Source organism: Chinchilla lanigera, unplaced genomic scaffold (genome assembly GCF_000276665.1).
Source record: "Chinchilla lanigera isolate Chin_1 unplaced genomic scaffold, ChiLan1.0 scaffold00053, whole genome shotgun sequence".
NCBI classification, from domain to species: Eukaryota; Metazoa; Chordata; class Mammalia; order Rodentia; family Chinchillidae; genus Chinchilla; species Chinchilla lanigera.
Window position 1 is genome coordinate 15,145,905 of NW_004955454.1, and position 14,722 is coordinate 15,160,626.

Genomic DNA, 14,722 nt, shown 5'->3' on the forward strand with positions numbered 1-14,722 from the left:
ATTAGCAGGAGGGAAATAAAAAGATTAGAACAAAGATAAAACAAATAGAAAATAGAAACAATGAACGAAGCTAGGAGTTTTCTGAAAAAAGAGAGACAAATGTTTAGTTATTAACTGAGAAAAGATTCAACTAAAGTCAGAAATGTGCTGGATACTCTGGGTGTGGTGGTGCACAGCTTTAATCCTAATACTCAGAAGGCTGAGGCAGGAGGATCCCCATGAGTTTGAGGCCAGCCTGGGCTACATAGTGAGAGGAAGGAAGGAAGGGAGGGAGGGAAGAAGGAAAAGAAAGAATGAAAGAAAGGAAGGAAAGAAAAAAGAGAGAAAGAAAGAAAGAAAGAAAGAAAGAAAGAAAGAAAGAAAGGAAGAAAGAAAGAAAGAAAGAAACAGAACAGTGCTAGGCATGGTGGTTCAGACCGTAACCCCACCTTCTAGGACTAAGGTACAAGGATCAGAAGTTTGAGTCCAGCCCGGGCAACTTAGCAACTTACTGTGATCCAGTCTCCAAAAAATTAAAAATAAAAGGGCTGGAAATGTAGCTCAGTGCAGACTCTGGGCTCTGGGTTCAATCCAAGCATGGTAATAAGTGAATGAAATGAATGAGTAAATAAATCAGAAATACAACATGAAGTATTGTAACTGACGCTACAGAAGTAAGGGTTATAAAAGATGGCTATGAACAATTAAACAACAAATTGGATAAATTCCTAGAAATATAGAACCTACTGAGCTGAATCATGAATAATGATGAGAAAAGTTCTAGACATCTGCGTCAGTAGTACTAATGTGCTTATCACTGCTTAACTGCTTCTTTTTTTTTTTTTTTTTTCCAGTACCGGGAACCAAACTCGCAACCTCGCGCTTGCCAGGCAGGCGCTGTGCCGCTGAGCTAAATCCCCAGCCCCTGCTTAACTGTTTTTTAGTTCCTCATCTTTTAGATTTATACTACCCGAAGTTCTGGTAAAATAATATGGTATCATACCTCACACAGATGTAATCGGACCCCCTCTGATAGGAACGCAAGTAAGAGTCACTGAGGCCAGCAGTTCTGTAATGTAACTACACATTTACCGTATTTTCTAAGTAAGCCACTCTAGAAAAAATTTAGAGACGCATACTTAGTAGAAGCTTAATTATATTCTTCAATCATTTTCTATTTCTTTTTATTTATTTTGGTACCAGGAATCAAACTCAGGACCTTGTGCTTTCCAGACAGGTGCCGCTGAGCTACATTCCCAGCCCTCTGTTTCTTTTTACACGAGCCACTACATACCAAAAATTCATAGCACAATATAACCAAAATTTAGAAATTTAACTTCCACAAATATTTCTTATATAGTCGTACAAGTGAGAAAAGATGATACTAAAAGCATATGGAAAAGCCTGGTATGGTGGTGCATGCCTGTAATCCCTGCACTTGGGAGGCTGAGGGAGGACTGCCGCAAGGCTAGCCTACGCTACATAGTGAGTTCAAGGCCAGTTTGAACTATATAGTGAGATCTTTTTTTTTTTTTTTTTTTTTTGTCTTTTTGAGACAGGGTCTCGTTATGCAGTTCAGGCTGACCTTGAGCTCACTTTGTAGCCCATGCTGGTCTCGAACTCGCAACGATCCTCCTGCCTCAGCCTCTCAAGTGCTGGGATTACAGGCGTGCCCCACCACACCTGGCTATAGTGAGATCTTGTCTCAAAAAATTTAAAAAAAGATATGGATTAAAAGTGACTTTAATAATGACAAATATCTAAAAGTCCATTAGGAATCTGCTTAAATAAAAGCACATTCATAAGATGTAATATTCATTGAAAATAATGAAGCAGCTCTCTGTATGTGTATTAAGATCTAACATATATAATGACAAAAATAATTCACTGTATACAATGGAATATTATTCAGCCATAAAAAAGAACGACATTCTGTCATGTACAGTAACACGGAGAGCCCTGAAGGACACTGTTGAGTAAGCCAGGCACACAGACACTGTTCTCTCCTCTTACATGTGGAACTTTTAAGTTTGTTTTCAGCTGGGGCATGGCAGCTCGTGCCCAGGAGGTCGAGACAGAACTGCTTGAGGTCAGTTTAAGCCAGCCTGGGGAGCATGGGGAGAGCACATCTGCGAAAAGAAAAACGTTGGTCTCACAGGAACACAGCCAAAGAGGTCACTAGAGATTACGGGAAGGACGGCTGACCACTCCCAGGCGTGACACAGGAGAGCGGGTTTGTATCACTTTACAGTGGAGTTGGAGCAGCTGCAGTTCACAACAGATGTTCCCAATGTAACATTTAGAAAGACAGAAACACTAATTATCTTCATTCATTGATCATTACATTGCATGTATGTGTAAAATTACCACACTGTAGCTCATAAGCATGTCAATTTCAATTCTTAAGTCTAACAAATTATTGTAATTTAAGATCGCTTCATTTGTACCAAAAAGCACTCAAAAGACTTTATATAACTAGATTTATCATATATTCTAAGATGTACACTGAAAGTTCTGAAAAATACAGTATTAGTATCTTCCAGGGTGGGTGGTTTTTAAATTAATGAAGAAATGTAACTGCAACACATCAAACCAGAATTTAGTTCACTGGTTCCCAGTTTGTTATTAAACTAAAATATGCTTTCTAGGGTGAAGTAAGTATAAATGTAGCTCCTCTTACTTTTAAAACAGAAAACTGGCTTTGCCAGGTTCTCTATACCCTTATACATGCATGCTCACTTGTTCGTGGAGGATGCAGTTATGTATGTTCCAGCTGGGTGTGGTGACACACACCTGTGATCCCATCAAGATGGCAAGTTCAACGCCATTATGGGCAACTTAAGCGAAAACATCTCAAAATAAAAAATAAAGGGCTGTGGATATAACTCAGTGCAAATGCCCTGGGTTCAGTTCCCCTTAGAGGACAAAAAAAGGGAAAGATACACCCTGGGGATTCCAATGTACTTTTAAGTAACAACCCAGCATAGGTTGAGTTAGTGTACCATGTTCTGGGAATCTAGGTCCAGGTATATGAAATGTTCGCCCTTAGCAAGCCAGTCTTGGTTTAATTGGAAAGTATTTCCTAGACAGAGAACATCCAGACACACAAGTGGTAGTAGCACCATCCTTATTTGGCCCATGAGCCCAGGCTTAAAGATGCAAGTCGACCAAGCGCTCCTATCCAAGTGAGTGCACGTGAACTACGCCTGCAGGGCCAGCTGTCCACGTGCATCCCCTTGTTCACCTTACATCCACAGCTTACACACAGCACTCTCTGACCCGGCAACAGCCGCTTGGTTTCAGTTCCCTTGGTAATTGCTAGGTCACTTTTTTTTTGACATAGGGTCTCACTCTGCCGTTTAGGCTGGTGTGGAACTCGGTGATCCTCCTGCCTCAGCTTGCTGAGTGCTGGGATTGCAGGCGTTATGTTAAGAAACAGAAGGGGCTGGGGATTTAGCTCAGCGGCAAAAGCGCTTGCCTGGCAGGCGCAAGGCCGTGAGTTCGGTTCCCGGTACCCGAGAAAAACCAAAAAAAAAAAACAAAAAAAACAAAAAAAAAACCCAGAAGAGTACCTTAGAATCCAGAGATGACTGGAGGGGCGTCTGCTGTAACCCTTTAACTCTCCATCCACGTAAGATGGCCAAAAACATTCATAAAATCGCTGACATCATTACCAGTTTAACCTGTCCCTCATTCTTTACGAGTCAGGCCAGGGTCGTTTCCAAACAGGTAAGAAATTGAAGATAGTAGCAGTTCCCAGACTTGTACTTCAGCAATGAGAGCTTTAAGTATTACTTCGAGCTTTAACCGAACTCCATCTATTGGTTAAAAAGTACAATACTTTAAGTTCACCATTACATGAAGTTCTTATCTTGGGATTTACTGAGCTAAGATTTTTTAAGTATGTTAAGTGACTTGTAATGTTGTCATAGAATTTTGGTATTTTCCCTATTGTCAGGATACTGTATATTTCAAAAGGTTTTATCTTCCAATATACTTACATAATTAAAACGGATTCTCGTACTTTCGAGAAAGTCACAATTACAGGTACTCAAATTTTTAAGATAACCATTAACAGCTCTCTATCGCTCCCTGGTGTGTACAATGTTTAAAACGGAGCTTGAGGACACCAAGGCCTCAATCTCTAGCTCTTTGAGAATTCATTCTACAGTTAAGCCAGGCTTCTATTAAGTTATGAAGTAATTTAAACCAACTTCCCTAGGGCAGGAATGTGCCATTAGCACAGTGAACATTGTGCCATATGGTGTAAACAGTTTAAGTACATCACAGTCGTACAGCTTACTTACAAACCTGTTTTTAAGAGCCCCCCAAGCTGTTTCTATATCGCAGAATGGCAAATAGCTCACCTCAAAAAAAAAAAAAACTGTACTTCTAATTTACTTAAAAATCCTTGGCTCTCAATGCGCCTAGCAAATTGGCCCAGTTCAGTCGCTTCATTTGAACCCGACGCTGACCTAAGTGTGAGGAGATCCGCTACAACAGTCAGCGGTCGGAGGGCCCCTAGACCAAGGGCTGGAACAGAACACGGCTTCCCGGTGGATGAGCGGTCAGAGTCCTGAGCTGCAGTCAGTACAGAGATTTCTGTAGCTTTAAGACAGCACCAAAGCAGCGGGCGGGCACTGGACAGTGCAGAAGCCTGCACCCACGGCTATGAACTATTCCGGACTACGACTGTATTAAATTTAATTCCAAAATGGACAGCAAAAAAAACTTTCCAGAGATTTCTATAAAGTTTGTAGAAATGCTTAAATACCTTAATAGACCTGTATCTGAAAATTTCCCCTCAGAGAAAATCGCCCACATTACTGCGTGCAAACACATGAACACAGCTTCATAGGAAAGATCCGCTTTGTAAAAAGCAGCTCCAAGGGATGCGTAAGAGCACACGCCCACCCGAACACCTGGCTGTTACTTCTCCCCCGAGTCCCGGGACTGACTAAGGTCACAAACCCTCACACCACTGCACAGAACGGCTTTTACATCAGCGTGGCTCCACGCGCTACTTAGGGTGTGAGTTCAGTTTCAAAACGACTCCGACGGTCTAAAGAACTGGTGCAGCGACCTCTCAATCGCACCGGTCTAGCTTTTCCTTCAACAGGGCCGTAAGATCCACAGGCTTCCTCTCCCTCACCGACATGCCAAATGAAAGCCAACACGTTCTAACAAGCGAGCATGTCAATTTATTAGAGCAGCTGCCTCAGGCGTCCGCGATGGTGACCTCGACCTCCACTCCCGGCTCGATGCTGATGGACGTGATCTGCTTCACGATCTCCGACGGGCTGTGCAGGTCGATGAGCCGCTTGTGGATCCGCATCTGGAAGCGGTCCCACGTCTTCGAGCCCTCGCCGCACGGCGTCTTTCGGGTCGTGATCCTCAGGGTCTGCAACGCAGGGGCCGGCACCGCGTGTAGGGCTCCCCGAGGGCCGCGCACGGCCGCCCCCGCCCCCGCGCGCCCCGGGACCCACCTTGGTGGGCATGCGCACCGGGCCCTTCACCTTCAGGTTCTTCTCCTTCGCCCCGCGGATCAGGTCGGCGCACACTGCGGGACGACAGCGGCTCAGCCCGCCCGCCCCGACCCCCGGCCCGCCCGGCCGCGCGGCTCAGAATAGCGTAAGCGCATCACGGGCCTCAGCGCGCTGGTCTCGTCACCGCCGCGCGGACCGGGCCGGGACCCCGAACCCCGATCCCGACACCCCAGACCTCCGGGACCCCCACCCCAACACCCCGATCCAGGGATCCCGAACTCCGGGACCCCGATCACCGACCCCAACACCCCGATCCAGGGGTGTTGATCGGTCCCGAACTCCGGGACCCCGATCACCGACCCCGGACCCCAAACCCCGACCCCGGGACCCCGATCACCGACCCCGGACCCCGAACCCCGACCCCGGGACCCCGACCACCGACCCCGATCCCGACACCCCGGGACCCCGAACTCCGGGACCCCGACCCCCCGATCACCGACCCCGGACCCCGATCCCGACACCCCGAACTCCGGGACCCCGATCCCGGACCCCCGTCCCCGGGACCCCGCCCCCGGACCCCCGCCGCGCGCACACCCTTCTCCAGCGACTTCACGTTGCGGCTGGTCAGCGTGATGCGGATGCGGTGGATCGCCACCTCGGGCTCCACGGGCGTCTTCCCGCTGTCCTTGAACGCCTGCCGCCCGCGGCCGGGAACAACACCACACGGTCAGCACCCGCGCGCGGCCGCCCGGCCCCACCGCGGCCCCTCGCGGCCCCGGCGCCGCTCCGCGTCCTCACCATGGCTGCGGCGCGGCCTCCTGACCGACTTGTTCCTCCGCGAGAGCGAACAGCGGTGAGTCAGGGGCGGGCGCGGACGCTCGGAGCGCACGGAACTCGTCCGCCTCGTCCGCAGAAAGGAAGGCGCGCTGCCTGCCCGCGCTTATATAGCGCGCCGGCATCCGGGTCCCCCGCGCCCCGGAAAAGGAACACCGCGCGCAGAGGCGGGAGCGCTCGCGGAGTGGGCGGGAGCGCCGTGTGGCTCAGAGCGCCCCCTTGCGTCCTGGCGGAGTCACAGAGCAGCTACCTGGGTTCGGGCCGACCGCCTGGCAGAGATGCCAGGGAAGCTGGCGAGAGACTCCAGCCTGGCGCGCCGCCCCTTGCCCACTGGTGACTTGCAGGCTGCCTTGTAGTCTTCTAATTTGGTTTTCCATATAAACCAAAGCCACTCGCTTTTGTCTGAGCAAGTGAGCGACTATTCTGAGTTTAATTAGCACGCGTCTTGGGATAAAAGGATCCCACCCCTCTCCACACTGAAAGCACAGCGCTCGCAGCAGTCTGCACCCCACCCCCGCTGCAGTGGGGCAGGGTCCCTTCTCCCCACAGCTCCGCCAGCACTTGTTATGGGCAGATTTCTTGATGACAGCGTTCTTTCTGGGCTGAGGGAAGCTCGGTGTTGTTCTAATTTTCCTCTCTAGAATGACCAGCGCTGTTGAACATCTTTTCGTGTATTTATTTGCTGTTTGCATTTCTTTATTTGAAAAGTGTGTATTTATCCCAGATGCCCATTTTTAGATTGGGTCTTTACATTTTTTGGGGGGGTCTGATTTTTCTTCTTTATATTTTCGTTATATTTTCCAGCTACTAAGCCAGCTGAGGAACAGCTGTCAAAAAATTTTTCCCCACTCTATGGGTTGTCTTTTCACTTTGTTGGTGATTTCTTTTGCTGTGCAAAAGTTTTTAAGAAGATGAGATCCCAATTCTTTGTGATAATTCCTGTGTTATCGAAGTTGAAATCTTTTTTGACTAGCTATTCTCCTTCTTAGTAGCTTCCTGAAAGAATTAAAAGCATCATACTACAGTGATATGTGTGCACCCATGTTTATAGCAGCACAGTTTGTAATAGCTAAATCTTGGAAGCAACCCAAATGCCCATGAACCAATGGATGGATAAAAAAGATTTTTTTTTAATGTAATGGAGTACTACTCAGCCATAAAAAGGATAAAACTGAGACATTTATAGCTCAATGGATGGACCTGCAACCGTAATAATAAATGAAATAAATCAGACACACGTGTAAATATCACATTATCTCTCTGGTGTGAGAAACTGGAAGCGTAAATAAGAAACAAAATGTACATTAGATATTGTGATAGAGCAAGAAGCTGTTGCAAAGGAAAAGGGAACTAGGGAGGGAGGAGGGAAAGGAAGGAAGAAAAAAGAAAAAACCCGAGGAAAAAAGATAAAATGGAAACAGCTTTGTGACTGGGGAGGGGAAGGGGATTTGAAGGAGGGTCGGGAATGGGGTAAGAGGAATCCAGATCTGCCGTGTACAGGTGCACGCTCCCTGTAATGAAAGTGATTTTTATGTCGACCTAAATTGTACTGATAGATTAAATAAATTTTTAAAAGGATTATATTAAGAAAAACAATTGCAACAAGCCAGATATTGTTACTTGTAAAACTAGTGGGCAGCAATCTATCAGTGGCTGAAACGTCCGTTTGTGATATTTCAGCTTCTGGCCCCCAGCCTGGGGAAGCGTCTTCATCTCCTGCAAGAGATACATAGCAGATTTTGCTGCCATTTAGCAAATAATTTAGATGTTAAATGTGGATATTTTCTGTCATCTTTTCAGTCTTTTAAAATGTAATCCATTGGCTGTAAATACTCTATGAGCAGCATTTTCAGCAGATCTGGAGACCTGTGTTTTTATTTTAGTAGCTGTAACCCAAACGAGACTTCGTATCTTAGCGCCTTCACTTACTGGCGTGGTTATCTGCAGCGAGAAATATGCGGCTGCCCAGACGCTGCGTGTGATGGACCCGAGGGGACTGGCGCTCGGGCGGTGAGTGTGCCTCCTCAGGGAAGGAGCGCACCGGCCTTCCTTTCTTTCCTGCATTTTTCTTTTTCTTTTTTTTTTTTTTTTTTGGTCTTTTTGAGACAGGGTCTCGCTCTGCAGTTCAGGCTGGCCTGGAGCTCGCTTTTTAGCCCAGGCTGGCCTCGAACTCGCAGAGATCCTCCTGCCTCAGCCTCCCCGAGTGCTGAATTACAGGCGTGCACCACCACACCCGGCCCTCCTGCTTTCCTACCTGTGTGCAGAGGACACCCGGGGACTCGCACGGTGAAGGACAACGTCACTGTTTTCAACAACAAACCTCATATAGCCGTTATTGGTCTTCTCTTCTGAAGTGCTTGAGGAAACAGTGACCACGTTAACTGTTTGGACAATTGAAGAAGGAATTTCAGTACAGAAAAGGGTAAACTATGCCCAGCAGTTATGGGAAGACGGCCGCTGAGACTGGACCTGAGGAAAGGGCTTGGTGGCATAATGTTAGACCACCGTAATAAAAACATCACCGTGTTTTCAAACAACGGTATGGAGAGTCATTAAAATATTAAAAGTAGAACCACCGTGTGACCCCGACGCCTTAGGCGTCTATGCTAAGAAAATGAACTCGTACCTTACAGAGGCCTCTGGCCTCCCATGCTCACTGCAGCAGTATCCATTATGCCCAAGATATGGAAACAACGGTGCTCAGCGGTGAATGGATACAAACGTGGTGTATTCACAAAGGAATATTATTCACCCTGTGAAAAGAAGGAAATGCTGATTGAATGGAGATGAAATTGGAGGACACTGTTAAATGAAATGAACCAAGCAGTAGTAGTGTGTGAGATCCCTGATGTGCAGAACCTGAAAGACTGAACTCAGAAGCGTGGACTGGAAGGTCCTTACCAGGCCCGGGGAGCAGAGGCCGGGGAAGCTAGGGGAGACGCTGGGGAGGCGGGTCAGTATTTTAAAGTTTATTAGTTTTATTTTCAAACCTTTGTTGTATTTTATCTTGAAAATTAGTAGTTTCTGTGGCCCCAAATTTCTATTTAAAATATTATGTTCTAATATTAGATGTGAGATAGCATGGAAGAAAAGCTAGAAATTAATAATAAGCAAACAATGAATGAACTCCACATAATTCCACCGTCCCAAGACAAACACTGTTTACATTACACATTCAGGTAATGTATATATCTCTTTTTAAAGATAGACTCATACTCCATGTACAATTTGATTATTTTATCAAAATAAATATAGTATTTTGCAACATACCTCTTAATAACTACATAATCATGAATTCTATAGAGAATTCTTTCAGAATTTGATAAACAAGCCTTTATTTATTTATTTATTTGAGACAGGGTCTCACCATATAGTTCAGGCTGGCCTTCAACTCAACAGTGATCCTCCTGCCTCAGCCTCTGGGCTGTTGGGATTACAGGCGTACTCCACCACACCCTGCTAGCCCTCTATTTTTTTAAATATTTCAGTTTCTTTTTCTCTATGAAACAATATCATGAGGTGAATGTAGATCAGGGCTTCTCACAGTCAGGGTAATTGACATTTTGGAGCTAGGTAATTCTTTGTTAGAGACTGGGGCTGTCCTTTGGAGGGGTTTTGTTTGTTTGTTTTTTAAAACAGGGTCTCGCTGTGTAGTTCAGGCCGACCTTGAACCGACCATAATCCTCCTGCCTCAGCCTCCCGAGTGCTGAGATTACTGGTGTGCGCCGCCACTTCCAGCTGTCCTGTGTTTTATAGTGTACTTGGCATCACTGCCTCTACCCACTAGCTGCCCGTGGAGACCCTCTCCATCCAGCCGTGGCACTCGAGCTCGTCCCGAGCCATCTGTCTCCTCGCTGTGTCCTTGGGGCTGCATACTTGGTATAACCTCGCTCTCCGGGGAGGCTGTACCCACGTAATACTTCCATCGATAACAGAATGAGATTGTAAGCGTGCAAACAACTGAACTAAACATCCGCTTCACTTCACCCTTAGAAGCGTGCAAACAACTGAACTAAACATCCGCTTCACTTTACCCTTACTCCTGTGGCCGTTACAGAACGCGTCGTCGACGTCTGCGTCCACAGCCTTTCTTGTCATTTCGGTGTCTCTCTTTTCTTGTCATTTCGGTGTGTCTCCTTTCTTGTCATTTCGGTGTCTCTCCTTTCTTGTCATTTCGGTGTGTCTCCACGCGCCTGTGGGACTCGCGGGGCGGGAGCTCTGCTCGCCTGACTGTGCGCACCGCCACCTACTGGCCTTTGGCTGCACTGCAGCGCCCTCCCGTTCCAAGAAGAAAACTCAGGGCAGCGGAAAACGACTCGATTCCTGACAACATGTGGGCTCTTGTAAGCAAAATAATAAGGAAAACTGTCACACGAGCGTGGCTGAGTCTCTACAGACACTTCTACTTGCAGAGTTTGGGCTGTAAATAAAAATTTTTATGTCAAACTTCTTCCACCTGAAAGTTGAGAGTAAACAAGCAAGGAGAGCCGTGCAAGGGGGCGCACCGGAACCCCCGCCCTGGACGGCTGGCAGCGCAGGCTTGCGGCGAGCTCAGGCCAGCCTGGCTGCAGGGCGAGACCTGCTCCGAGGGAAGGGGAGCACTGAGGCTGCCCTTTGCATCCGCCCAGTCGCGTTGGTGGAGGGGCCCCTCCTCGCGGCTCCCGAGGGTCGCAGGTGCAGGTTAGTGCCCTGCCGGTTAGGGCCCTGATGGTTAGGGCCCTGCCGGTTAGGGTCCTGCAGGTTAGGGTCCTGCCGGTTAGGGCCCTACTGGTTAGGTCCCTACTGGTTAGGGCCCTGCAGGTTAGGGTCCTGTAGGTTAGGGCCCTGCCGGTTAGGGCCCTGATGGTTAGGGCCCTGCCGGTTAGGGTCCTGCAGGTTAGGGCCCTGCCGAGGGCGCGGCTGCTGCAGCACAGACACAGGTGCTCCGCCAGGCTATTTGACCCTCACACGGACTAGAAAAGAACCACACTCTCCGTTCTCTGCTGAGGAAGAAGCTGAAGTTAGAAACCTGCCCAGCGTCCCGGGAAGAGCCACCCCTGGAACCCCGCAGTCTAACTCTGGGTCTGAGTGTTAGCACCCCGCACGGCAGCAGCGCCTCTGCGCGCCATGGGGTCCCACCGTGCGGAAACAGCATGAACTAGGAACGCTTTCTTTCTTTCTTTCTTTTTTTTTTTTGAAGATAAAAGGAGGGAAACATTAACAGACATACAACATTTTACAACATATCACAAGCACAATACAGACAATACAGAGTTACAAACAAAGTGGTAGGGAATTAACAATGGTGGTTGTATTACATATTGATATCTTCAAAGTGGCTTCTCATGAAAACAGATATAAACATGCAATACTGGTCAACCAAAGACTCATTGACAGTTTCTTTCAGCATAGAAATAGAAGACAGAAGAACAACCAGGTTATCTATCCTGTATATACATACATACAAAATTTCTCCTTCTTTCCCTTCTCTTTTCCCACATCCCAGAAGCCCTTTACTCTTCAGTGGTTTCCTATCATTTCACAGTGTCTATCATACCTCCGAGTTTAAATTAACTCTTTCAAGTTTTACACTAGTGACATGTGCAAGCACCACATTGTGTCACTAGGAAGGCTTTCTACGCATCACTCTACCTGAATTCTCGGCAAAGCCAGCTCCACAAAGAACTCCGTGGGGCTGGGGCTGGACATCCCGCCCACCGCGCTCCTCTGTGCGTTCCTTCTCTCTGCCCTGCTCCTGCTTCCAGGCCTGTGGACGTCCGGAAGTCCCTGGTCTGCGGCGCTGCTTCTGGCTCTAGCGCATGGCCTGCATCACGCTTTGGAGGTCCAGCGTCGTTCACGGGAGCCACGAAGGTGTGCGCCTGTCGGCCGCTTCTCCAGGGGTTGTGCTTTCAGGTTGTGTAGGGTCCACATGACTTTTGACAAAATACATCACCCCTTGGCCTCCGGTAGGAGAAGCTCTGCGGGTCCCCACACTCACTGTGCCGTCTGCTGTCTGCGGTCGACCCCGTCCTCGGGCCCCGGTGTGGCCCTGGGCCCTCCACCTAGTCCCTCTACCCGGTAGTCTCCGGGGCACTGTGGGCCTTCCTCCTCCGAGTGTAGGAACCTTTGGCTTGATTGCAGATGCTAGGATTTGACAAAAGTCCTCGACTGCCGCTTCCGTGAGTAGACTGAATAGGATTCTGGCTTCGTTTTGCAGGCAGTTTTTAGTTTGACAGTTGAGGAAGCATATTTACACCAACAACCTCAGGTTACAGTGTTATCTTGGGCCCTCAGAAATGCAACCTGGGACAATATGTGAACAGACGGTAGCTGCCTGATTTGCCCATGTTACGGGGATGTAGAATTACAGGCATAAGAAATTCTCATTGTTCAAACTTCCTTCTTGCTTTTGTGAAAGCCTGCCGGCCCTCCATGGTGCAGGGGCTGAGCTTCCTCAACAACCTGAGGCGCAGAATGGGTTCTGTTTGGTTGACTCCAGTGACCGAAGTGTGGGCTGAAAACTGCCTTTAAAGTCTTTCTAAAGCCAAATGCATCACTAGAATTTGGAGGGTTCTCTGCTGTAAACTTCTTGGTCATCTGAAATCCTCTTAAACTTTAGCAATTGGCTTGTTTTCTACTGTTCTTATGAAGGCTCTCTATGACACAGATGTTTAGGTCCAGGCGTATTCTAGGTGCTGAGTGTAAGCTGGAATGTTAGACACTATACTCCTGCCATGTGGAGTGTGAACTTTAGTGTAAAGAGGCAGGTAATTAGGTAAGAAATGAATAAAGAGGAATTCTGGACAGTGATAAACTCTATAAAGATGGCAACACAAGCTGAGCGAGCAGAGCTAGGGTGCCTGGGCAGGGGAGGCGGGTACCACAAGGCTCCAGAGGGCCCATGCTCTTGGTGAGGCGCTACGGAAATTCCTTCTGAGTTACGTTAGGTAGGTTGCAGTGTAGTAAAGGAATATGTAGCAAACCTGGGGAACCAGCTTGAGCAAAGTACACCACCCAGCCATCGTGCAGGCTGTGTGTGTAATCCCCAATCCAAAAATCTCAGCTCCACAGTGCTGCGAAATCCAAAACGTCTACAGCACTAAATGCAAACACAGTGTGTGGAAAACAGTGGGTAAATTTGCCTTTAGGCTATGGATAAGGCGTGTGTGAAACATAAATGGATTTTGTGCTTAGATCGTGATCCCTTTCCCAAAGATACCAATTATATAGAGGCAAATATTCCAAAAAGTGAAGCGAAACCTGACTCACTTCTGGTCCCAAGCACTTTGGACAAGAGATTTCCAGCCTGCACAAGGCTGAGTCTCAGTGATGAAGAGGCCCTTCTGGTCACGAAGCATCGGGCTGAAGCCTCTGCCCCTGCTGCTGTGGTGAGCGCCCTCTCCGGAGGGATTCCCTGTGCTGTCCCTGTTCCTCCATACAGACACCGCACAGGCATTTCCTAGCTCATGCGGCCAAGGCCAAGCTGCAAGGGAGGCTGGAAAAGAGTATCTGGCCTTTCCAGCTGTGGCACCAAAAGGAAGAACAACAGACTATTTGGTAGGTTACATGTGAGCGAGCAAAGGATGGACTAGCGAGAAGGACCAGCCATGCAGTAATCCGGGAGAAGAGCTTCCCAGGCAAAACAGAGAGCAAATGCAAAGCCCTAGGGAGCATGAGAGCTTGCCACCTTACAGGGACAGAAAAGGCTAATTTACCTTCAACACAGGCAGCAGGGGCAGTGGAAGGGGTAGAGGCGGAGAAGCAGGAACCAGGTGATCTCACCATAGAAAGAAGAATTAGGAGTTTGAATTTTATTCCAAGTGTAACAAGAGGCTGTTGTGTTAGTTCCCTGGGGCTATTGTAAAAAATCCCCGCAGGCTGGGGCCCTAGCCCGCTGGTGGAGTGTTTGCCTGGTGCGCACAAAGCCCCGTGTTCCATCTGCAGTAACACAAATAAACACCACAACGTGGTTCAACGTAAAGTTGAAACAACATGTGTGTGTTGTCTCGTAGTTCTACAGGCCAGACATCCAAAACCAAGACGTTAGCAGGGTGGGCTCTTTGCAGAGACTCTAAGGGGGTCACCCGATGGTGCCCGCTTCCCACCTCTGCTGGCTGTTCCCTCCCGCTGTTCCTTGCCAGGCAAGCTCATCACTCCAATCTCTGCTTCATTTTTGTGTGACTTGCTCTTTCTCTCTTTCCTAAGAACCCAGTCACTGGGTTTAGGACCCACCCTGAATCCAGTCTGATCTCATCCTGAGATTCTTAATTACATCTGAAAGACCTTTTACCAAATATTCATAGATGTAGGGTGTCAAGACTTGGACGTGATATGTTTGGGATACTGTTCCATTCACTACACTGCTGAAGGATTTCTGCAAGGAAGAGCTGTACTTATAGGAGGGTAACAGTGAAACAAGAAGGTAGGAAGCGATTTTCTGACTT

The 14,722-nt window shown here is 47.9% G+C and overlaps 1 protein-coding gene across 1 annotated transcript; it reads right to left on the reverse strand.

Annotated features, from left to right (window-relative positions):
* Window positions 1–5,160: 5,160 nt before the first annotated feature.
* On the reverse strand, window positions 5,161–6,397 carry Rps20 (ribosomal protein S20). The gene is made up of 4 exons (XM_005396079.2): window positions 6,264–6,397; window positions 6,060–6,159; window positions 5,466–5,539; window positions 5,161–5,380 (listed from the first exon to the last, which is right to left on the reverse strand). The coding sequence occupies exons 1-4, from the start codon at window positions 6,264–6,266 to the stop codon at window positions 5,198–5,200; spliced, it is 360 nt and encodes a 119-aa protein (XP_005396136.1). The 5' UTR covers window positions 6,267–6,397; the 3' UTR covers window positions 5,161–5,197.
* Window positions 6,398–14,722: the final 8,325 nt, after the last annotated feature.

What these genes read in the sequence shown, in the direction of transcription:
- Rps20 (XM_005396079.2), bottom strand. An exon ending in CGTGAAGTCGCTGGAGAAGG is followed by an intron (nt 5,540 to 6,059) that starts GTGTGCGCGCGG and finishes GTCGTCCCGCAG; the next exon opens with TGTGCGCCGACCTGATCCGC. An exon ending in CGGTGCGCATGCCCACCAAG is followed by an intron (nt 5,381 to 5,465) that starts GTGGGTCCCGGG and finishes CCTGCGTTGCAG; the next exon opens with ACCCTGAGGATCACGACCCG.